The 25,670-nt window shown below is 32.1% G+C and overlaps 1 protein-coding gene and 1 pseudogene across 1 annotated transcript; both read right to left on the reverse strand.

Annotated features, from left to right (window-relative positions):
- Positions 2,115-14,489, reverse strand: LOC105164307 (annotated as a pseudogene).
- On the reverse strand, positions 13,734-14,478 carry LOC105164306 (14 kDa proline-rich protein DC2.15-like). Its single transcript, XM_011082927.2, has one exon. The coding sequence runs from the start codon at positions 14,408-14,410 to the stop codon at positions 14,009-14,011; it is 402 nt and encodes a 133-aa protein (XP_011081229.1). The 5' UTR covers positions 14,411-14,478; the 3' UTR covers positions 13,734-14,008.

Here is a 25,670-nt window from a genome sequence, read left to right on the forward strand (position 1 = left end):
CTGGAGCGTTTTAAAAAGTTTCATAAAGAGTTGGACGAGATTCGACTGCCCCTAGTTTACCAGATTAACAATGTATTTCCCCACCTTTTGCTTTATGAATTTTCATCCTTAAAAAAAAAAAGACAAAATGATAAAATTTTCTGTATTTTAAAAAAGTCGGCTAATTTTTTTTTTTATTTTAAAAATAGGTTAAAAACTCCCTTGTATTTTGTAAAACTAAGTAACAAACGCCCCTTTCGTTAGTAATTAACGAAATGTGCATTACACGTGCTCTTTGTGCATGTGAGGTATTTTTTAACTGTTTTGTGCATGTGAGGTATTTTTTAACTGTTTTTTATCTTTTTCTTAAGTGTTTTTTACTAAAATGTCCTTTTTTGTTTTTGTATTTCTTTTATAATTTAAATTGAAATATTAAATTATATTTGATTTATTTAATATTAAATACTAGATTAAATTATATTTAAATTCAAATAATTTTATAATTATTAATTGTTAAATCTAAAATTATTAATTAATTAAAATATATATTTAATTACAATAATTATTATTATAATTATTCTTAATTAGTTAAAATATTTTAGTATTATAATTATTTAAAATATTCTTAATTAACTAAAATATATTTTAATTAATATAACTAAAATTAATTAAAAAATTAAAAAGAAAAAAGAAAAAACTGAACAGAAAACGAGTTCGTGGCCCTGGAAACTTGTCTCTAAATTTCCGGCACCATCTAGACGATATTATGGCCGTTAGTGGTACCATTCGAATCCTCTCTTCAAGAGAAACATTTACCTTCAATTTGAGTTTTTGCAACTAGAGAGACTGAGCTCAAGCCACGACCTTCAAACATGTTTGCCTTTGATTCGTCACCGTCCGATCGTCTTGGCCGCAGACCACCACCATCAAACTCGTCTCTTCAAGACGATTCTAACGAGATCAGCCTCACTTATTTTGGTAAAGTATTTGTGGAGATCCAACGATTTGAAAATTCACCACCGATTCTCGCGACGGAGATGGTGGTGGGGTTAGGTTGGGGTAGGGTAGTTAGTTTTTTTTATATATATAATAATAATATATTTTTTAAGTTTAAATTATTTATATATAATATAAGTTAAATAATTTGTTAAATCTAAACTTTTTATTTTTTTTTTTAAAATGTAACGGTTGAGATTAATGGATTAGATCTAACGATCAATATTTGATCAAAAATGATCTAACGGTCATTAAAATAAGAAATAACATATATTAAGTAAGGGTATAACAGTTATTTCCTAAAAAAATTAACACCATTAGTTAGATCTAACGGAGAGGGACGATTGAGCTATGTTTAATAAACACAAAGGGGTTTTAGCCTAGTTTTAAAATAAAAAGGGGGTTTTAGTCAACTTTTTAAAACGCAGGGGGAAGGGGGCGGGGTTATATATTCTGTCCTCAAAAAAATACGAGTTTTTTTTTGTTATAGTTAATTATTATAGTTAAAAGGTAAAGAATTATAGTTAATACTAATCATCTATAGCTACGCAATGATGTTTTGCAAATGAAATTAAAACATTAACTAAAGCTAAAATTGATGGTAAATATTTTGGACATATGTACAACATAGTCTGTTGTTGATTAATCTTGGTAAAAACTTAAATATTCGTATTAATTTTATTTTAATCGTGATGATAGTATTGATTTGTTATATTTTAAATTGTAATAATTATTGTATAGGAAATAATTTATTTTGTTTTACTGATCTACCATTCACATGCCTTACTCCAATAGGAGTCATAATAGTGTTGCAACTTTGGGACCTCACTTTAGAAAAAATTTAACATTTAACTATAGTTAATTGTTATGTTAAAAGTAAATAGTCGTAATAAATTGTTATCGATCACGACCAACAATTGTTGTTGGCTATTGTCTCTAAGTTATTTGTCATGGCAAAAAATCAATATAAAAATAATTTTCATAGTGGATAATTTAAGTTTTTGAATTGATTTTTTTATCATGATTAATAATAATTATCTACGATAATTTTAGTTCATAACCAATAAAAATATAATCAATATATAGTAAATTTTCGTTTAGTGTCACCAATTAAATTGTCGAGCATGGAGCATTTGAAAAGCTTTGAATAATTTCATTTTATTGCTAAATCCATAAAAAAATCAGTACTGCAATAGAAGCTATATTGACAATTAATAGAAGGTCAGACCTTCTATTAGCCAATCAAATGGACCAATAATTAAGCAGAAAACTGATATAACACAAAGAAACAATATTGAGAAAGACCATACAGAAAAAATACTTAGAAAATAAACAGTAGAGAGGATAATTAAACTTGGTTGGCTTATGCACACTGGAAGCCAGATGGGGCCTTCTTGCCGCAGTAGTTGAGAAGCAAGCTGAGGGAGACTGGAACATTGAGGTTAATGCCCAAGACATTGGCTTTGATGGCTGTGCAAAGGCATACGGCAGCCTCAAGATCTGCCAAGCCTTCAATGAGTGTGCAGCATGGAGTCTTGGGTGGGGTTCCCACGACGAGGTGCACCAAGTCGTTGAGCAAGTTGGCGCAAACTCCCAACTTGAGGGTGTCTTTTGGGCACTTGGCCTTGGAGGGCTTGTGGCCGTGGCCGTGGCTGGGGGTTTTGGGTGTTGGTGGGCAGGGAACAGAAGTTGAGGTCACCATGGTGGCCGTGGGGTTTTGGGTGTTGGTGGGCAGGGAACAGAAGTTGAGGTCACCATTGTGAAGAAGAGAAGGTTGAAGAGAAGCAGAAGGGCAGTGGATGTGGCAGCTCTTGAAGCCATTTCTTGATTATGGAATGCTATGTGGCAGCTTTTGCTTCAAGGCTGTGTGATGGGAAAATGGAGAGAAGAGTGCTGGGGTTTTATAGATGAACAATATGAATATTTTAACCATTTCTTGGTTAATAATATTGTGAGGGTACAAGTGGTTGATGAAATGTAGAATATGCAAAGACAAGCTGGCCATGCATTTCCAGATCCAAAGATAAGTCTATAGAATTGGAGTTATCTGAATTTGAGGAGTCGTTATTTATTTTTCTTACTTCAATTTTAAATAAGATGTAATTGATCTTATTTAAATAGATCTCAATAACTCATCCACGTCCAACCAACACAAATTAAGGAAAAGCCATAAATTCCTTACATGTGATCAAACTACGAAAACTTTGCAAGAAAATTCCTTTGTGAAAAAAATGGACATATGTACAACATGAGGCAGCCATATATTCCTCATCACACGAGACAGCAGTCAAGATCTTAATACAGAATTACAGGCGTCAATTATTAAGATTAAACAGTGATTAGTGTTGATCTTTATTAATTAATTATTCAAGATTTGGACTCATTTGTGATAAGATGGACAGATGCTCTTCGATGGATAAGCAAAGCACATGATCATGTGCATACGGAAAAAAATGGAATTTTGATCCTGTAATTTATTAACATAGTATTTTTTGTCCTGCACGAATTAATTTTCATGTCGTAGCAAGAAAATTACTTGTGACTTACACATGACCCGTTTAAATTACAATTTTAATTCTGTAATTTAGGGGATGTTAGCATTTTTAGTCCTTTAATTTTGGCGAGTTGGCATTTTTTGTCCTGTATGAATTTATAAGACTAAAATTATAATTTAATCAAGTCATGATGCACAAGTCACATGCAATTTTCTGATCAAATTGACTGAAAAATTACTAAAATTGCAAAAAATATGAGGTTGAAAGATTAAATTACAAAATTAATTTATACAAAATCAAAAATACCACCCACTAAATTACAAAACTAAAATTGCTTTTCTTCTTCCAGATTCGTGTTTAACATATTTTACTAGCACTGGTCTAAACTACCCGATGTGCCTTCATGTTCTTGGAGTCCTTTGGATTATTAGGAATGTTGTTTGATCAAAATGCCAATATTCTGCCTTTTCTATATTTATTTGTCGCATATGATTTATTCCCTCCTGTAATATTTGTATGTCCCTCCCTACAGAAAAACTGTCTGATTGTCAAAGAAATTGCGACGGATTCTACCAAAAAACCGTTGCAGAAATTTTTGCCACAAAATGAAAGTCCGTGGCACCACAATTAGTCACAAAAAGAATCATAACATTTAATCACGGTTAGTTGCCATGGTTAATATTGAATAACTGTAGCAAATAGTTATTGACTATGGCTATGCAACGGTTGTTAGTTGTGGTTTTGTGAGGGTGACTAAAACATTTTTCATAGCTCATATGTTTCGACCATGACAAATAACTCTTTCATGGTGGAAACGTTAGTTTGTTGTATTGGTTTAATTTAATCGCAATTAATAGTAGTCATTTACCATTGTTTTTAGCCATAACCACTAATATTGTAGCTAATGGTAATTTGTTTTCTAGTGAGTGTTATAGGGGCGACACAGATTTTGTAGTCATGGAAAATTTTGTCATGAATGTCCGTCTGTGGCAAACAGTCATAGTAAATTTCGTTGGTAAGAACTTTGACTTTGCTGGAAAAATTGTATTTTTAATTCTATAAGTTAGGCCCATTTTTAACTTAATCCCGCTAATTACGATTTTCTGGTATTGCATCCCATAAATTTCTCATTTTCAGTCTTCACGTGATATTTCAATCTAATAATTAAAAAAAAAAAGTCACTGGACCATTAGTCCAACATGTGAGGGTTGTTTCCCGTCCAATAAAAGAAATATTGCACTTTCTCTCTAGAGAAATGGGCGATATCGCAATTTTCTAATTTTTTTTTTTTTCTACAGCCCCTTTCACCGCAAACTTCCTCTGTCAGCAACTTCGTCACCCTCCAATGTGCTTGATTTCTTCGTTTTGAAACCCTGTTCCTCTCTTCGCGGTTGCTCCTTCTCAAACTCATTTAGCTCCTCCACACCAGTCTTTCAAGAGGCACACATTTCGTACATGATTTTGTCGTTAATTATTAAATGAAAAGTCATGTGAAAACAAAAATTAATTTATGAGATGCAATATAAGAAAAGAACAACAAATAAATTAAACTAAAAAAATTCCAATATATGGGACTAAAAATGTGATTTTCCTACTTTGCAATTAGCAGCAAATTATGGTTAACTACTATAGTTAAAAGTAAAAAATCATAATTAATGTTAATTATTTATTACTATGTAATAATTATTAGTCGTTGTTTTTAGAGACAATGCCAAAATATTGCTCTTTGCTAAAAATCATAAAAATTATTTAATTGTGATAAATAATATTTATGGTGGTGATTTATAATGTAGAGAATATTAGTCCCATGTTTTTTGTAGTGTCCTATTAAAAACAGAGGTCAGGAATTTTTATCGAGACATATGTAGTTAAAGCAACTCATGTCATTAATTAGGGCCTAATCATTCTTAATTCCTGTAATTAATTAATGAACATGATTAGAGTCACGGGTTTTGGTTTCAAATTCAGTTGATTTATTATTATTTGTACAATCCATTAATATATTGTTGTTTCTATCAAATTCGCACATTTGTCTACATTGACGCGTGTTGTTGCATTAGTAAATTGTTTGTTGTTTTTGTCTATTTTCCGATAATTGATGGACACCACATCTAATCATGTCGACGGATTTAATTGTAGTTAATATTTGTTATTTATAGATTTATTAGATTATTATAATATCATAATTTTATTGATATAATACAAATTAGCTGCAAAACACATATATAATATTTGGATCCGTTTTTTGAGTGTTTTGTGGAGATAGAGAGAGAAAAACAAAGATAAATAAGTGTATGTTAGAGATAATATGTATGTTTGAATTTATTTTTGGACATAATTTAAAATAAGTATTTTATATGTTTAATATTGCATTTTGGGAGATAAAAATTACTGTTCACTGTCAAATCATGTCTTTTTTACTACCCCTAATAAGATCTCCTGAAGCTGCTCCCATTTTGACTCATCGAAGTAGTAATACACCTTAGCGAAGGAGTTTTCCTGCATATTTTAGTGGTTTTTGAGGGTGCAAATGCACCTGCGTACATAAAAAGTGGGTACAAAATGCAAGGAAAAGTGTCATACTCGTATGATTCTGCGCCAATCTTCTTTAGTTCCAGACATCCGGTTGGATTCTTCGTTCCACCTGATATTAGGTTCCTGAAACAGTTTCCCGAAAGTGTCATATCGCAAACCTAACAACTTGAGTCTGGATCTGAAGAAATCGTAAGACCAGGAGCGCCGGGCATACTCGTTCACGGCATTCACCGTGTTTCGGAACACAGAGTTTAGCGTGCGTAGTGGGTTTGTCTGTGGGCTGCCCATTATGGCATGGATGTGCAGGTAGGTACAGAATGCATTGTCCACCTGCTTCGTCCAGGTACGAGTATAAAAATAGCGCGACTGACCCATTGGATATTTCCGACAAGGCATTTTGGCAACTTCATCGTAGGCTGCCGGTGGTTGAAGTGGAAAGACAAATAAGGATGCTGAATAGGGTTTGGGAATAGATGTTCACGGCTTTTCAGCTTCCAGCGAGCTGTCCATTTATATAGATACGGACTTGAAGCATTTTGTATGCCGCAAAAAATCTCCAGCTTCTCATCATTGCCTGCAGTGATTCTTGAAGGGTGTTTTGGAAATGAGCATTATTTATTGCTAGTTAGTGATGTGTTTTAGGATAATGCACAATTAACAATGAATACATGACTTCAAATTTCAGATACAGCATTAACTCTGTATGTGAAAATGTTTTTATACTAAATTACAAATTAAGTTCAACAGTTAAAACACCCAATAAATAATTGGGCTGCTATGTGCACGTTATGCAATAAAAAATAATGATATTTGGCCAATAATAAAAAAAATGACAAAATAAATTACATATAAATACAATGAAGTTACAATAGCTGACAAATAGTTAAAAAAAACTTTCCGTTAGTTCATTCATTAAAATAAAAGTGTACAGCAGTACAGCCGCAACGAATAATACATGCAGGTGGTCCACATAACCTATATAACCCATGCAATCATATAGAAAAAAACAATACCACCTCCAACTGTCATGAACAAACATTCCTTGCCTGATACACATTAATGCATTATAGGCATACTAAAAAAGAAAGTAAAATAACCTTCGACGGAATGAGAAAATATTGCAAAATACAATATTATTCCCGATAAAATTCCGCAAAATTTTTAATACATAATTAGATATAAATACCTATATATATATATAAGTATATATACATAATATAAAAGATCCCATGCAAGCAAGTACCTTAGACGACCTTCTTCCTCAAACTTAGACAACCACCTTAGACGACCTTTCACCTTAGATCCCACAAACTTTTGCTACCTCAATCTTCCTTCTTTACCAAAGTGCGATTTGATGCCAAGGAGCTCGCTTGTTCTTCGGACTTTGTAGCAACTGGGCTCTCACATGGCTTAATTCTGCTTTTCTGTTCAGCTCTTGGAACACCCGGGAGTGGCTGCAAGGAATCCGCGTCATCCTCGCAACCATAGAAATCGTCAACGAAATTCCATAGGGAAGAGCTAGAGGTCAGGCTATCAGAGATATACCCATAAGGACATGGGTCTTTTTGTGGATCACCCAGAAATTCGGTTGCTTCGACGATGGCATGACGAGCAGGCTGTTCCTTGGACTCCCCTTCATTGCCTTACAGAGCTTCATCATCAACAGAAACAGTATTTGAGTCCACCGGTAGAGCAAACAGCTTACATAAGTCATCCCACATGTCTTCGTACACATGGACATAGCATTTGCCTATGCGAGAATCCTATAACGAAGAAGTCATACAGCATCAACAACAAAAGTACAAATTGTCAGTGTTATACGTAATGTACTAATATAAAATCATGTACATACAAACATCAAAACGAACAAATGACCTTGCAGAATTCCTTCCATGTTGAGTTGACCGCAGTTACGAATCATAGCCTACTGTTATGGACAACATCCCAGCAGGCAATCAGCTTCCTGAACACCTCGTGTCTCTCGCGAAGGAAGTTAATGATATATTTTCCCCAATCGAAATCAATCTTGCCTTCGTGACATTTTTGCACCTCCTCCAAAGCATCAGTTATTACAAATTTGTTCTCACGATCAGGGTGAAATCATCCTTTCTTGGCATGATACAACAATTTACTAACAAAAGTTTTTTCCATATCTTTGGTCCACTTGGTACAATAAAACATGTACCTTTGATAGTAGAATCCATCAGGCCACATCATTAACTATCTTTGGCAAAAGTAAGATGCTTGGGCATAAAAGGGAAGGATGTTGCAATGAGATGGATTCAGCAATTCGCTCACATTTATAGTGGGAAAGAGGGTATTGTGATATGATGTGTTAGCCATTGACTTGCAAAAACTGTACATATAGTATTGATGACAAGTAGTAGGTCCACATACATTAATTCATGTGTCTGTTGCATTAAATAATGGTAGATGGGTTTAATTAATCCCACATTCTGACACAATCTCTGGGTTTGGAGGGGCCTTAGTGGTAAATGCATATGAAGCGGATGGAAACAATGGGATCCCCCTGCCACTTTGTAACATCCGCATCAAATTAAAGACCCTGATCAGGTCCCCAATTAATGTTGAAAGTTCTGTCAAGATAAGAAGTAGTTGGGCAATGGGCAATTGGATAAATGAATGCCTGTGCAGCATTTAAATTCGGATTTGAGGGAATAGTCAGGCTAATTGGGAAAAGTTAAGGGGCAGCTAGTTTCATATATATGACGTTAAGTAATGTAGCGTTCACCATACAATGGAAGTTCGTAGTATTAACTAGCAAATCAACTAATATAATTGTACAATGTACTCATAAGAACTTATTTAAAACGGAAAATTAAAGCGTACGAATACTGAGCGACATTTATGCTTAAATGTAATAAGTTACAGAATGCATTTGAGATGTAAATATCTGTATGTTGCAAATAAGGTAAACCAACGGCCAAAGCAGATTATTAATCTTCTGTGAAGTGATAATAATGAGAAATGGAAAACAGTACACACGTGATAAAATAATTTGAGAGAATGTACAGTACAACATCAAGTAGGCAAAATAATTTTAACCTGGCAAAGTTAGGAGCACTTGTCAGTTCTGCGCAAGCCATAATGAATATTGCATAAATGAAAGCGTGGATGCATACTGTAGTTAACAAAGAAAATATACACAGTACGAGGAATTAAGCAAGGTTAGACATGAAACGCAATACAAATAGTCATCAGCCAAACAAATATTAAGACAAGTAAATAATTTGTTAATATAGAACGGCGCGTCTCCTCTACTTGTAGACGTTCATTTAAACGTTTCATCCGACTTTCATACTCGGAAATTCTGTTCAACAATCTAGGAATAATCTCCTTAGACCTGCGGAACATTCGAGGGTCAACCCATTGGAATGTACCGCAGTAATGCCCCTGAGAAAAAAGAACGGTATCTGATGTATATGTAGCTATCCTCGATAATGGAAGATATACAAATGTAGGGATAATTCGTCTACGGTTGAGAGTATCGTATACGAATTATCCCCAAAACATTATTTGCACAATTTAAATATTTATTTTATTGATTAACGTACCTCATTGCCCGGGCACCCGCGAAATCTTCTACTTGGGTTTAGGGTGGTCCATGAAGTGCGTACGACCACATCCTTACCACAATAGCAAAAACGCACAACTTGGTCGTTTGAGGCAGAAGAATGGTGCCAAACTACCCGTTCTAACATCGGAATCGTTACTACTAAAATCGTGTTTTGAAGAATAGGTCTACATGTACGTTGCCCTATGGAAGCAAAGTGAAAGGATGCAACAGGATGATCCAAGGAAACCAATTGTAAGATAAGCCTACGGACAGAAAGGCGGACAAAACTTTTTGCATATCAGAACAACGGACAGAAAGGCGGGTAAACAAATTGAAAAAAGGGGAACAAGTTGCTTTGGGAATAAATGTTAACCTCACAGTATTATGTTCGGAAGCGGTTAGGAACCCACGGAATTAGCCTGCTGCACGAAGATCATCGGACACTTGACAAATCCTAGAATACCAAAATACGGCTTCCTCAAAACATTTTAAGCGGTACCAATACTAGGTACCAGCTTGCGGATAATGTGTGGGTGACGGTTAACTTACCCAAAATATGGTGGTCCGTGTCGTAGTTTCGAAGGAATCGGTCGGAATATCGAGCTTTGCTGCAAAACGTCGATAAATCAGATGTAGGGGAAAAGGGGGGAAAGAGAAATGAAGAACAGATAAGCGGACTATGTAATTTCATTTTTTGAAGGGGGCAAAAAGGTAAAGGTACTAGCAAGTGTTGTATATAATCCCTGTGAGTAAGCAGATGCATAAGGATATGTTGTCATTAATGTCCTGGGTAGTAAACGTAGCATTACACTGCCCCATACTGTGCAATCCCATTATAAATCCCAAATGAATCCCGCTGCTGAATAGGGAATCCGATTGGGTAAACATGGCCATAGTAAACATAGCCTATGTATAAAAAATTAACCCCTAAGGTTAAAAATACTGATCCTAACACATTTAGAAAGCATATACATGATAAATATGATTAAGAACGTAAATCACTCAATCTAAAGAAGACAATACATACTAACTGATGGACACATTTGGTAAGCATGCATGGCAAAGAGGCGTTTCTCATAGCCAAACAAGTCAATGCTTTGTTCCGATGAGATGAGGTAGGATTATTTCCACAAGCAAGCTCACTATAATCTACTACATCTCAAAATGTTCCATTCATTCAATTTGAAGTTAGTTTTCTCGTAAAACATGGCTCTAATACCACTCAATATCGCGCACCATGTCAGGATCAAGACACGACCATGTCACCAAGTACTATGCCTTAGTTACATGATGCCCTCAAGAGCAATAAACCCAAATTTAATAGTACTAACCTCGACTAAGAAGGTCTTAATTTATTTCTTAATTTTTAATCCGAATTGAGAACGTCCTGATTCGTATTCTCAATTTTTAACCCCAATCGTAAAGATCCTGACATATGTTATCAGTCTTTAACCACTATTGAAAGGGTTTATAACAAGTTTAACAACTCTAATTTTCTTTATTACCAAGGGATTTTGTTAACGGTTGAGCATGTCGTCTCTCAATTAGTTGTATGAATTTAAGCATGCATTCTCATTGCTCAAAATTAAAACAACTCACACACACATTTCGATTTTGTAAAATGAACTAAACAGATAAAATAACCTTGTGTCCAAATATTATAAAAGTTTCACTTAAAATATGTTAAATAATAGTTAATTAAGATAGTTTTTTTTAAGAAGGGCGTATTTATATAAGAATTAATATACACGTGTACTACGCAATATATTTATATATACATATATATATATATAGTTACATGTAAATAATACTATATTTCAACAGTAAGTCATATTTATGAGTATAATAAATTTTTACCACTTTCTTGGTAATTTTTTTTCATAGGAATTTTAGTTTTTTTTTTTAACCACACCTACTTTACCTTACTCTTAATCATTTTTAATTTATCTCATTATCATTATTTATTCAAAAACTAACTAAAAAAAATTATCTTATATATTATTATTATTATATTTAACTTGCAACAATAAATGAATTATAATTAAACTATGATAAGCTCTAATTTAAATTATAGTCATAGTTGAACCATTTGTTAACTGTAATTAATAACTCTTTTGAGGTATGTTAATTAGGTCTTTCTCTCTGATATGGGAAGATTACAAACTAATATAAATCACATTATCAAGCATAATTAGACAACACAAATCACGTCACAGTCATGAATAAGGAGCTTGATCCTCAGCAATCAACTTTAATATGAACGATGTTGATCGAGGAAGGCATTGATGGAAAAATTACAAAAGTACCACTCATGAACTTACTAGATTTAGTAGCTCCAGCGAATGAAATATAGGAAATGATGGACGATGAAGACTACTTTCCAAAATTAGTTGAATAGTATGAAGGCCCCCCTTTAGATCATTTGGACAAGTTTGGATTTTAGTGATAGGGCAAGAAATCAGCATTCTAGGTTGTCTGTACATATTGAGGACTATAATTGTACCTCACTGTAATGTTTTTGCCCCAAATCTTGTCCAAAAAAAAAAAGGGAAAGAAAAAATGGAGCAAAAAGTGTGTCCAGAGTGCTTGTTGGACTTGCTACTCGACCAGTGCTCCATTGCAAGAGGTATTGCCCATTCAAGCCTAGTATGAGCCTAACCGTTTTGGCCTGAAAAGGTGCCTCGCTAGGAAGAGAAACTTTGGAGCTTATATGCTACTCAAACTCCTCGTTTGCAACCAATATGAAATGTTTGCCTACATCATCAGCCTTCGAGACGAGGGCCTTGGAAGGGGCACATGGCCTTGCTTCCACAGATGGCGCCAAATAATGCAGCCTGCAACTCGATCGGTTCTCCGTTGCAAGAGGTATTATCCACTCTCGTCTCGTATGAGCCTCAAGGTTTTGTAATGAAAAGGCACCTCGCTAGGGAGAGGAGGCCTTGGGGCTTATAAACCACGCAAGTTTCTCGTCTGCAACTGATGTGGGATACATGCCTACATTAATTATGAACTAAAATCATGGTAAATAACTACTATTATTTATCATGAGTAAATTAAAACGAATTGATATACTTAGATTATCCACCATGAAAATTATTTTTGCAATGACTATGAACCATATCAAATGTTTAATCATGATAAATATTTCATCCACACTTGCAAAATCACAGTCAACAATTTTTGCATGACTATGATGAATAACTATTTACATAATTATTTATTTTTAATCATAATTAAATATTTTCTTCTAGTGATGTGTTAGGCACATTCATACCTTCACTCTATTGCAGTAAATTGACAGACATAAGGCATGCATATGCGACTTTCTTACTTTCTTAATGGAATATTTGAAAAAAGGACAAAAAGTGCATGATAATTTTAATTTTGCAACTAAGTACAGTAAACCCGTAAAATTTGGAACTATATATTAACACCCCCTTAATTACAATGCAATATTTCCCATCTCGTTTAATGCCCACAGGAGAAATGCGTGCTAGTTGCATGCCATAAAAAATTTAACGAAATTCCAATTTTAGACCAACTTTGTGAATACGTTTAAATTTGGTACCAAAATAAATCCCCAAAAAGCGTGGGATCCCCTAATTTATTATACGGGACAAAAAGAGAAAAAAACAATTTTGCTGAAAATTAAAGTACTATGAAAAGAATGAATAAGTCTTTCCCAAATAATTGATCGAAAAAAATATATTTTTAGTCATAAGATTTATGGGAGACGGTATTTTTTATTCTGTATTAATTGTTTTTTAATTTAGTTTTATAATTTTAAAATTTTTCGAATTGGTCTTTTTTTAGTCAATTTAATCGAAAAAATTACATGTAATTTTCACATGATCAAATTAAATTGTAATTAGTCATGTACTTAAGGAGGGATTGGCATTTTTAGTTTTGTAACTTAGAAGGTTGATATTTTTGGTCCTGCAGTAATTGATTTATAGAATTAAAATTACAATTTAATTGGATCATGTGCAACTCTCATGCAATTTTCACCGAATTGGCCCAAAAAAAACTAAAATTATCAAAATTTTTAGAATTACAAAACTAAATTACAAAAATCAATTCGTACACAATAAAAATTACAAAACTAAAATTGCAATTTTCCAAACCATAGCAGCATAATTGAGCATCGAACATTTGAATGTTGTACACAATTTCACTTTAATGCAAAATCCACAAATATATTATTCCAGCTATAGAAGCTATATATATAATGACAGAAGGTGAGAAACCTTCTATATTAACCGATTAGATACACCAACTTATTTCCGTACGAATACATAATCTCCCTTATCTAGCATGAACGTCAACAAATGAGCAGAAGACTAAAACACAAAGGAAACAATGAGAAGGACGACCATATCGAGAAAAGACTTCAAAAACACTAGACAGCATGAACTAATTGGTTGGCTTATGCACACTGGAAGCCAGTGGGGACCTTCTTGCCGCAATAGTTGAGAAGCAAGCTGAGGGAGAGTGGGATATTGAGGTCATTGCCCAAGACATTGGCTTTGATGGCTGTGCAAAGGCATACGGCAGCCTCAAGATCGGCCAAGCCTTTAATGAGTGTGCAGCATGGGGTCTTGGGCGGGGTTCCCACGACGAGGTGCACCAAGTCGTTGAGCAAGTTGGCGCAAACTCCCAACTTGAGGGTGTCTTTTGGGCACTTGGCCTTGGAGTGCTTGTGGCCGTGGCCGTGGCTGGGGGTTTTGGGTGTTGGTGGGCAGGGAACAGAAGTTGAGGTCACCATTGTGAAGAAGAGAAGGTTGAAGAGAAGCAGAAGGGCAGTGGATGTGGCAGCTCTTGAAGCCATTTCTTGATTATGGATTGCTATGTGAATACAATGTGTCTTGCTTCAAGGCTGTGTGATGGGAAAATGGAGAGAAGAGAGTTGGGGTTTTATAGGTGCAGAATATCAATAGTTTTTTCATTTCATAAAAATATTTTGAGGATATAAGTGGTTGATGATGGGACTTAAAATCTAGAATATGCAAGACAAGCTGGCCATGCATTTGCAGATCGAAAGATAAGGCTGTAGAATTGGAGTTATCTGAATTTGAGGAGTTGTCAAATTTTGTCAATTCGAATTAAAATTAAGATTTAAATTATCTTGCATCTCGGCTAATTATTCAAAAACATATATGTTCTGTCCGTGATGAATGTGTTGATGTGTGGGAACATGTCGAATGAAACAATATCTAATCCTTTTTGCTTCCAATTGCATAAGCTAAAGGGGGTGGATGTTATATGAACAAAACCAAAAAGAGGGAAAAATTGCATTTTTCGTCCCATAATCCATATCTTCAATAGTAGTAAGAAATAAACAAATGTCCTTTTTTTCCTTTTATTTTGTTGCAGATTGTACCGCTTAACTACTTATTATCTCTTAACTTGGTGACTCGTACGGCTCGACTAACAAATAACTTACTTGATTGTTAGGCTAATTCCCAGTAGTTTGATTGTCAATTAGACTTATTTGCAGGATTAGTTTATTCAATTTTTTGGATGATTTTATAACTTGACTTGAATTAATATTAATGTTGGGTGTGTAAATAACTTGCTATGGTCTTACGACTTAGTTTGTTCGTTGATGATTATTTTTGCAGGTTTTGAAAATAGCTTGTTGAATGATTATCTTAGTAATATACGTATATAGTTTATGAGTGTTTAGTATGTGATGCATTTAGGCGTTGTATTTTTTTGTTGTGTTTTGATGTTATAATAAGCAGGTAACTGTTTGGATTTCTAAATTTGAAATAACTCAACAAATTCATGAAATTATTAGAACTTCAATGCATGCCAAATAGAGACGGATTTAGAGATGAACTGCAATATTCACATTAGAATTAGAGACATAAATTTAGGGGTCACTTTGGAGATAGTATTTGAGACGGACATAAAGACGGAACCAACTTTGATATTATGTCAGATTTAGAGACAGAGTACTTGAAAAAATCAGAGGCGAATAACTTTTAAAATTGTGACGGTCAAAACGAGAGAGTCTCAATTAATTATTCCACCTTGTAATCCATAGTTAATTAGAAGAAATTCCGTTGAAAATTACTTCAATAAATTGCTTCTATGTTAAAAATAAAAAAATAAAAAAAAAATCACAAAGTATTGGTGGCTGAAATACTGAAGCTGCAATTGGTCCCCTCTTGAGCTAATATATGAAATGTAAAACGTTCTATTCATTTGCTTAACTCTTTCTCTTTTGTCTTTTATCCAATGGTTGAGGAATTTCTTATACACATCAAAAATAAAAGAAGAAAAACAAAAATAATGCTTAATATCTTCCACAACAAACATGGATATATCTTTCTAATAACTATAGTCAATGTGGTAAGTTTTGAGGATCAAAATGTTATTATATATAGTTAGGGGACCAAACAGTAAATTAGTTGTATACATATTAACGAATGTTAAAGGTATTAAGATAATTAATTAGGTAAGTGTCACAAATAGCTCTACGTCGGACCTAATTGTCATTTTTAAAGTTAATATTTTATTTCATCGTTTAAGTCCCTTCAGTCAACTTTTTCAGCGCAAAAATTACTAGAATCTCATCATGTGACCTACACATGTTGTATTTCCAGGAGTCAATATATTGTTATGTAGTTTTTCCAGACAAAAATGAATCTCTTTTATATAAATTTTTTTTAGAGAAGATATATGTACTATAACATATTTACCTCCAAAAATAATTGGGGAAGTTAAATGAAAAAAAAAATCTAAACTTTAGGAATTATAAGATCAGAAAATAAATATTAAAGTTATATCATGATTGTTCCAAATCGAATGATATGTATTCATATAAAGTAAGCGTAGATGTCCAGAATAAATCTACTGCTAATATGGTGTTATAGTTCATGTGACTTGTGACTCGATCGATGCATTCATTGTGTATATTGTTTGCTCTGATTTTATACGAACCTTATGGATTTCTCTTGAAAAGGTGTTTCGCTAGAGAGAAGAGGTCTTAGGGCTTATAAACAGTCCAAGCTCCTCGTTCGGAACTAATGTGGGACGTTTGTCTACATCATCAGTCCCCAGATAAGAGGCTTTTGGAAGACAATTGAAAGAACCATTTTTCTAGTTCATGACATGTGAAGTGTATTTAGATTGCAACTCTCCGATTTATTCCCCCTCAATAGCCTTACTATTTGGTGCAAATGTATATATTTTCTCAAATACTTTGTACCTTCATTTTCACTCAACAAAAATTAAACTAGACGTTCTATTTTAGCAATGTTATCCTGAAAATATTTGTGACAATATGTAAAATAAGTACCAAGAAGCATTAACTAGTAACAATCCGCAACGAGGCCTATAGTTTAATTGGTGAAGTTGAGCCCCCATGACTAAAAGGTTATGAGTTTTGAGCCCACCAATATGTGGGCATTCAATAGTAGCTTCTGGCCTACTGTAGTAGTAATTATTGGTTAGTTAACATATTTAATATTAATAATCAACGTACATTAATTATTAATGATTGAAATTTATAATATAATTATAATTGATTTATTTAAAAAAAATAGTGAAGCCACCAAATCAATTTACTAAAACTTATAATTTGTACAATTTTGAAGGTAAAAGCACAGCTCATGGTTTGGCATTTAATACGACAAACAAATATCGAGATATGCAAAATGACATGCAGGTAGAGCCAAAAATTAATTATTTAGGTTACCTGGAAACATGAGGCAGCCAGATATCTGATATTCCTTCCTCGCACTCGCACGAGGCTGCAGTCAAGATCTTAATACCCAATTACACGCCTCAATCATTACAGTTAAACAGTGATTAGTGTTGGACGAACCCTTGCTTCAGTGGATTGACGGAGGACTTACAGTTAAAAGATTATGAGTTTAATTTTGGGAGACGTGGATTTTATTGTCTGTTTTATATAGCAGCTCACGAGGAAAAAGAATCAATATTGTCTATATTTTAATAATAATGGACTAAAAATCGTGATAAATAATTATAATTAAAGGTGGCAAATGGACAAGTTGAGTTTGGGTCGGGTCCTAACAGGTTAAGTTCAATATGATTTGGGTTTATAATGAATTTGAATTAACAGATTGAAAATGAATTGAGTTGCAAATAGATCAGATTGGGTTGATGATACCCATATTTTATATTTAATATCTACAAAATTATTAAAATTACGGCCACTCAACGGTGGTTAGAGTCATATCCAATCACCATTGAGTGGCCGTGATCAATATAATTATTTACTACGGCTACTTGTTTGTAGTTAAGCATGGTTAAACACTAAAATTCTTATAGTTTATCTTATTTCTTTATTTACTTTGAGTATGTTTGTTAATATATATGTTTATTGATTTTAAGATATCGATTTATTGAATTAATATTTTAATTTAAATATAATGAATGATGTAATAATCAATCAAATTTGAAAGAGAGAGAGAGAGAGAGAGAGAGAGAGAGAGAGAGAGAGAGAGAGAGAGAGAGAGTGTTGTTGATCCAAGACTTTGATTATTTCTGCTAAGACGGACGGATGCTCCCTGCTTGAGTTTATTATACTGATTTTCTTCTTCTTTATTTTTTGAAAAAAATAGTAAATAGGGTTTGTAAACAAATTGAATCGAATCGAATCCAACGTATCATTGTTGGAGCTTATTTTTATTATTATCAAACTTGAAAATTTGTTTTTGAGCTTGATTTGACTAATAATCAAATGGAGCTCAGACGAACTTTAGTTAAATCAGAAACTCGAGCTCGAGTAATTTGATTTTTAAATATATTTAATCTATTATTAATTTTAATAATTGAATCAAGTTCAAATCGAGCTTGCAATTTATTAAACAAAAAATTAAATTTAAATTTTGTCTTTTAAATTAACAAATTGAGCTCAAACGAGCTTCTACTAATTAATTTAAAATCGAATATTACACATTATATTATTCTTTCTTTACCATAAGTATTTAGATCTGTATATCTCCAAGTACTACTTCATCTGATTTATAGCTAGTATTTTGACATTCTCTAATATTAATTTATAAAAAAATTATGACAAAAAAATTGCACGAAAATTAAAAAATATATAATTAATTGACCACGACTGTGTAACGAGTATTAGCCATTGTTTATGGAGGTGAGACCAAGACATTAGCCACACCTCAAAACCGTGATAAATGTTTTGGTCATAGTTAAAATCATAGTAAATGTTAATTAACTGTGGTCAAAACTTATAATTTTGCATTGATTCCGTATGACTTTGATAGATAGTATTGATTTATCATGATTTTTAAACTGCAGTCATTAAAATATAGGGAATAATCCATATTTTCGTACTATGAAATAGACCAGATCGACTTAATTGGTTGACGGTATCCACTGTGTTTTTTTTTTTTTTTTTTTTTTTTTTGCAGTAGGACGATGAATTTGTTGCTGATTAATTGGCTAATTAAGACTTACTTTAGCCCGATGGTTACATAATCAATTATGAGAAAATTAATTTTGAAATGTTTAATTCTTAAAAACAAATTATTATAACATTTGAATTCATAATTTTATAATTTATTATGAAAATGCATTATAGTTAAATCCCAAAACTAGCTAGTCTCATTCTTAATTTTCATGAACAAATTAAAAAATATTTAATTGGTATAATAAATAATTAAACAAAAGGTATGAGATTAAAGTTAAATTATAACTTTTATCAAAACATATTGTTGGTGGAATCTAATCCCAAAAATATTATTGAAAAAATATTCAAACAATAAAAAAAAATGAAATAATTAGCACTCGGAACACAAATTTAAACTACTCAATTTCAAGGCGGAACGGAAGCTGAGAATGATCAAATAAGAATTAGAGTTGGAAAAGAAAATACCAAAAAAGATTTTACTAGCCAACTTTCCCTTCTTTGTTCTTGTCTTTCTTTCCTTCTTTTTAATAGCCAATTACAAATATGTCATGAATTTCATTTATCAACAATTATTATACGACACTTATCAATTATAATTATATCATAAATTTCATATATTAATAATTATTAAACGTCAATTATCAGTATTAAATATATACAATTAACTAATAATAAATAAGGATAATTACACTCCCATTCCCTAAGGTTTGGTGTAATTAGACGTGGAAACCCCCGAATTTGAAAAATTACATCTAGCACTCCTGAAGTTTGCTACAATCTAATAAATAAGTCCCTCTATTAGTCAAAATTTACCAAATTTGCTTATATTAACAAAAAACTTGGATAAAAATTTATATTTACCTGCAATTGACTTATTATTGGTTTATTACAAGCCAGATAAACATTTTTATAACTAAATTACCCTCATAAGTCTTCACATATTAATGCATATGAGGAGGTATATCTTCATCGTTATAAGGGTAGTTTAGTCAAAAAAAAGTTGTTTGACCTATAATAAATCAGTAATGAGTCAATCGAGGGTAAACATTAATTTTCATTCTGTTCTTTTTGTTAATGCCAACAAATTCAGTGAATTTTCACTAACAGAGAGACAAGTTTGTTAGACGGAAGCGAACCTCATGGATACTAAATGTAATTTTTCAAACCACAAGAGATCTACGTGTAATTACATCGAACGTCAGGAGAGAGGAAATGTAATTATCCCTAATTAATATTATAATAGGTCATCAACAATTACTTTAAAGTAGACCATTCCTTCATATATTAATAGGACTCGAACCCATAACCCTTAATCATGACAGGACTTCAACTTCACCAATTAAATTAGGCTTGTCGACCCACTCCCACTTTTCTAACCTCCCCTTTTGAAAAAAGAAAGATAAATCGCAATTAAAATTCTAATATTAGTCCAAATATCCATGACCTCCATGTCTTTTCTCTTTTCCCCCAAAAAAATCATGTTACCATTCACACGTATAATGTCATAACAACACATCTAAAGTTAATAATCCTTAATTATCATGTGGGCCAAAAATAACATTCTAGAGAGTTGAACAAAATCCCTTGATTAAAATCGGGAACATGCCACACTAAATTAAAATAATTGGGACAGCATCTCCTAAAATTGAAAACGGACATAGAGGTAGTGCCACCTGCATGTTAGAGATGTCACAATTATTATTTTTGGTGCATGCCCTAAAAATAATAATGAAAATTTTGCAACATCATCCTCAGAAATATCATGACATTTTACCTACCAGTCCCAAAATGCCAAAATTTGACGATTATTATATATAACTAATTTCTGGGGGCCACATGGTTTTGTGCCTTCGCGATTTATGCTGAACAGAATTTTGTAATGCATACAATATAATAAGAAGAAACTAACATTTTTTGCTAAAATAGGCCGCTTGCGGACTCAAATTAAATCAGAAAATAGGTATGTACAAGAAAATATTGAACTTATGGCCAACTTCCAAGATCAATTTTTTTTTTTTTTTCTGATAAATCTTTTTTGGTTTGTGTTTCTATTGACTTTCTAATTTTGGTTTCTGAAAGTCTCATTTTTCATTTATCGGGATATAATACTGTTCCTTCCATAATTTAGAGTTTTTTTTCTTTTATTCTCATTATTTACAGGATCCTTACTTATAGTCTCGTAACTTTTAAAAATTACCACTTTGCTTACCGTTGCACATTTTCGTTAGGTCTTTTACAGGAAAGCACGTGGCCGTTAGAAACCTTTACTCTATTAGTCCCATTAGTTTTTGAATTCTCACTTTTGATCCTATAAATTTTTTTTTTTTTATAAAGTAGCACTTTTTTGTCCTAAGCACTTAACGATCACATGTATTTTTTAATTTACCTCATGTGCTTTTTAAAAAAGAGCAAATTACCTCTCTCGTCAAGAAGTCAGTATGCTATTTTTCAAAAAATACGGGGGATAAAATGATGTTTTATTTTTTTTATAAAGATTTATATAATTATTTTGAACAATATAAGAAGATAATTTAAAAATTATTCCATATTTTAATAATATTTTCAAAATTATCATTTGACATTTTACTACTAATATTATATTTTATTGTGGTGTGGTCACCCTAACTTTATTGTGAGCTTTGAGTATCTCAATTCATCCAATCAATCACGATTATTCACTTCCAGAATGTGGCTGACAACTTAGCCAAAAAAAAATCCCATCATGTTGTGGGTACATACAAACAAGGACGTAGCAAGGAAAGAGGACAAGCATGAGTAATTAAACCATAATTTTTGTAATTTAGAAATATACCAAAAAAAAAAAAAAAAGCTCTTGATCAGTTTTTAAACGATAATTACATAATTACATCAAAATTCCTATAAATTGAGTAATAAATCAATTTATGGAATTATAAAAAATAATTAAACAAATTACGATAAATACACATAAAGTGATACAAATACCAACATATCTGGTGAAACTTGAACCCGTGATCTCAAACTTATTGATAGAACCTCAGCAGCTCTGCCTTAACCACTAGTCTAAAAAATCATGGACAAGCAACATTAGGTTTTTTTTCTTTTTTTCTCTTTTTGTTGTAATTGATGGTACTGATCTTCAATATCATAATGTCTTCGATAACATAAAGTAGAAAAGGACTAAAATTATCAAAAAATTTAAAGTTATAGGATTATATTATGAGAATTAATTTATGTATAAAAGATCAAAATTATCGCCTCTATATTACATAACTAAATTGTATTTTTTTTCCTTATATTTATAATTACTGCATTTGTCACCATAAATATGGCAGATAAATTACTATTTTTTTATAAAAAAATAATTTATTGATTTGCGATATCGAAGGACTTACCTGTATTTTTCTCCAATATAACTAACATTGGAATCAAGTGATGTGAGACGAACAAAAAATTAACAGACAAAAGTAATAAACAAGAAGCAGCCAGTTTAAGTAATAGGGCCAGTTGCCAATGCATCCACATGCATGCCTAAGACAAGACAAACATGCATGCATATGCATATCCTGTCGAGTATTAATTTGGAATGTGAAGTTATATATTAATGATACTAATAATGTCCATTAAGGTAATGACAGGAGTTAAGAATGATTTGACACTAATTAGTGACAACCGTCGCTAAATATGTCACTATGTTAAAGATGTCGAAAACCATTAATTTTGGAGCCAAAAAATACACTAAAATAGTCATTGATATATATTTTTTCAATAATATGTTCTTTTGTCATATTAATGATATTTGTAATACTATTAGTAACAAGAATTACATAACATAATCATCATCGGTTGTTTATTTTTCGGAAATAATATTTGATAGAATAAAGGAAGAACTTGTCTCTAATATTATAAAAACTCAAACTTCAAGTAAAGTACTTTATTTGTGAATGAATTCCTAAAATAGAGTTTGCGGATATTTAAAAGAAAGAATTCTGATCAAGGCAAGCTGGTGTAAGTCTCGATCTATCGTAGCAAGGTAGGGAATTTGGTCGAAACATACCATAACATCCTAGTGATAATCTGATAAAACATAAACCTAAACAACAGCTACAGAAAAATATAAAAATTAACAAAATTCAACTAAAAATGAGAAAATTTAAAGAAACATACGGACAGTGGTCGAAATAATTGAATTTCACCGACAGATTGTGACCTCTCACAACAAATGGTGAAGGGTTAGATTCTCCTCAAAAAGACGATCAAAACAATAGGTAGATTATCTCGTAACTCCTTCCGAATCAAAGTTATGATTATTTAAAATTATACCGTCTAACCACGCATTTCAAACACTATGTATACTTTCGATTTCCATCCCCTAAAATGCCAAATAAAAAAGTTATTGTCACTTGTGTAACTATCATCAGAGACAACTGATGGTATTACTTAATATATTATCAATAATATCATCTTTCATCAACGGCCAAAAATATGAAATATTATGAAGTGTTCACTAGAACGACCAAAACCCTAAAAATGTCACAACTATTACATAATTTTGCAGTGGCGACTACAAAATTATAATATTTAATTATGATTAATTGTCACAATTAATAATAAATAGCCGTAACAAATAGTTATTAGCCACGGCCGCACAACAGTTGTCGACAGTGATTTTTGGCGATAGTGGCTAAAGCATTCGCCATGACTTTTGAGTTGATCATGGATCTTAGCAGTGGCAAATAACTTTTTTATGATGAAAAAGCTAGTTTTTTTGCATCGATTTTATTTAATCATAGTTAATAGTAGTCAATTATCATAATTTTTAGTCATAATCACTAATCCTGTAGTCAATAATAATTTTTTTTCTAATGAAGCACGTGTTTTTGTGCTTTACACAAATATTATAATTTTTTAAAGCATCTGCATGTGTTGGAGTTTGAATTAGGTTAAAGAGAAAGAAACCTTTTCTTTTTCGACCTCGTGGGAAGTTCAGATGCTCCCATGTCTCAATATTTTTAACTAAATACGGAAGAAAAGCATCTTGTATGGAACAGAAGGTGCTTTGTTTTTCCTCGTCTTCTTTCGTTGTTGTTTTGTCTTTGTTTCCTTACGGACAACAAAAGAAAAGAATATATACTTTTAGAATTTAATTTGATAATTAAGTCCTTCAATTATTTTTTTTTAGAAAAAATTGACAAATTAAAAGGCTCATCGAAAAATTGCAATATGACGAAAAAAATAGACATATAAAGAGCAAAATTCATTTAAAATTGCAATCTAGTTGAAAATCGGGACTCTATTGAGGTCCACATACCAAATTCCGAATAGATTTGTGAATTTTGACAGATTTTATTTTATAGAATTACATGATTTAATTACCGAATTGAGCTCTAGTAGGACTAAAATTTACCATCCTTATATCACAATTGCAATTTTCCCAGTGGTTGAAATAGGTTTAGGACACATAATGGTTAAAGATGAGGTCATATGAATAAGTTCGAAATTATGGATTCGAGTCTATCATATGTGAGTATTTATCTCACTTTATTTGAATTTATTATATTTTTTCTTTTAGTTATATTGATGTACAGATTGAACTGATATATTACAGTATATTAATATATTCATGTAGTCATGTAATTACTACGTCGAAAGAAAAATGGGTTCTTTAATTTTTCTTGCTATATATTTAATAAATTAGAAATTTTATAAATACTAGAATGAAGCACGTGGTTCGTATTATATCAATAAAATTATCATATCATAATAATAAAATAAAGTTATAAATCAGAAATATTTTAATTAAAATTTAATAACTACTTCACGAATCACAAGATATTATATCTACAAAGTAAATAGTATTTAGTTAGTTAAAAAAAATAGAATAATATATTTTTTATTCTATTTTAATTGTTAAATAAAAATACACATGGATTTAAAATTGACACCAAAACGCGGAATATCACCATCAATCTGATATCAATCTCTCTGACGTGATTGGATGAGGTGTCCATCAATTATCCAAAATAGACAAAAGCAATAAACAACACGCAGCCAATTTACTATTTCAACACCACTCGGCAATGTAGACAAATACAATTATGTCTTAGTTGAGTGGTTAAATTTCAAAATTTTAAGAATAAATTTGAGATTCAGGTTGAAATTTTATGAAATGTGTGTATATTTATTTTACTTTACGTGAATTTATTATAATTTATTTTCATAAATCTTAATTATAGATATTGATTTGCATAAAAATTAACTAGATCAAAGAAACTCAAGCGATCCAAAAAGAAGAAAGAAATGAGAAGCTCATAACATCCTAGGAGGCCTAAGGAGACCTGTCAGGTGGTCCTTGCGGGTGTCCCTCAGAAAACACGTTGGCAAAGGGAGGAGGCCTAGGACATCCCCCAACTCAGATCATGATCAAAGCCCGCCAAAATATTTAGCTCAAAAGGCACACGCACGTGGCAACCCACTCTCCCACGCAATACCTCATTAGCTCAAAGGTCAGCAACCACCTTGTAACCACATCAGCCCTAGCAAAGGAGGAAATCCCTGATGATTGAGACTCCTTGCAGATTAGGGATGTCCCCTCAAAATCCTAACTTAGGGATTTACTTTCAACAGCAAGATTAATGGAGGATAATAACAGATTATGGCTTATCAAATAACTTTTATCCAGTTTTCCCAAAAATGGAAA

The sequence above is a fragment of the Sesamum indicum genome, linkage group LG6 (assembly GCF_000512975.1).
Source record: "Sesamum indicum cultivar Zhongzhi No. 13 linkage group LG6, S_indicum_v1.0, whole genome shotgun sequence".
Taxonomy (NCBI): domain Eukaryota; kingdom Viridiplantae; phylum Streptophyta; class Magnoliopsida; order Lamiales; family Pedaliaceae; genus Sesamum; species Sesamum indicum.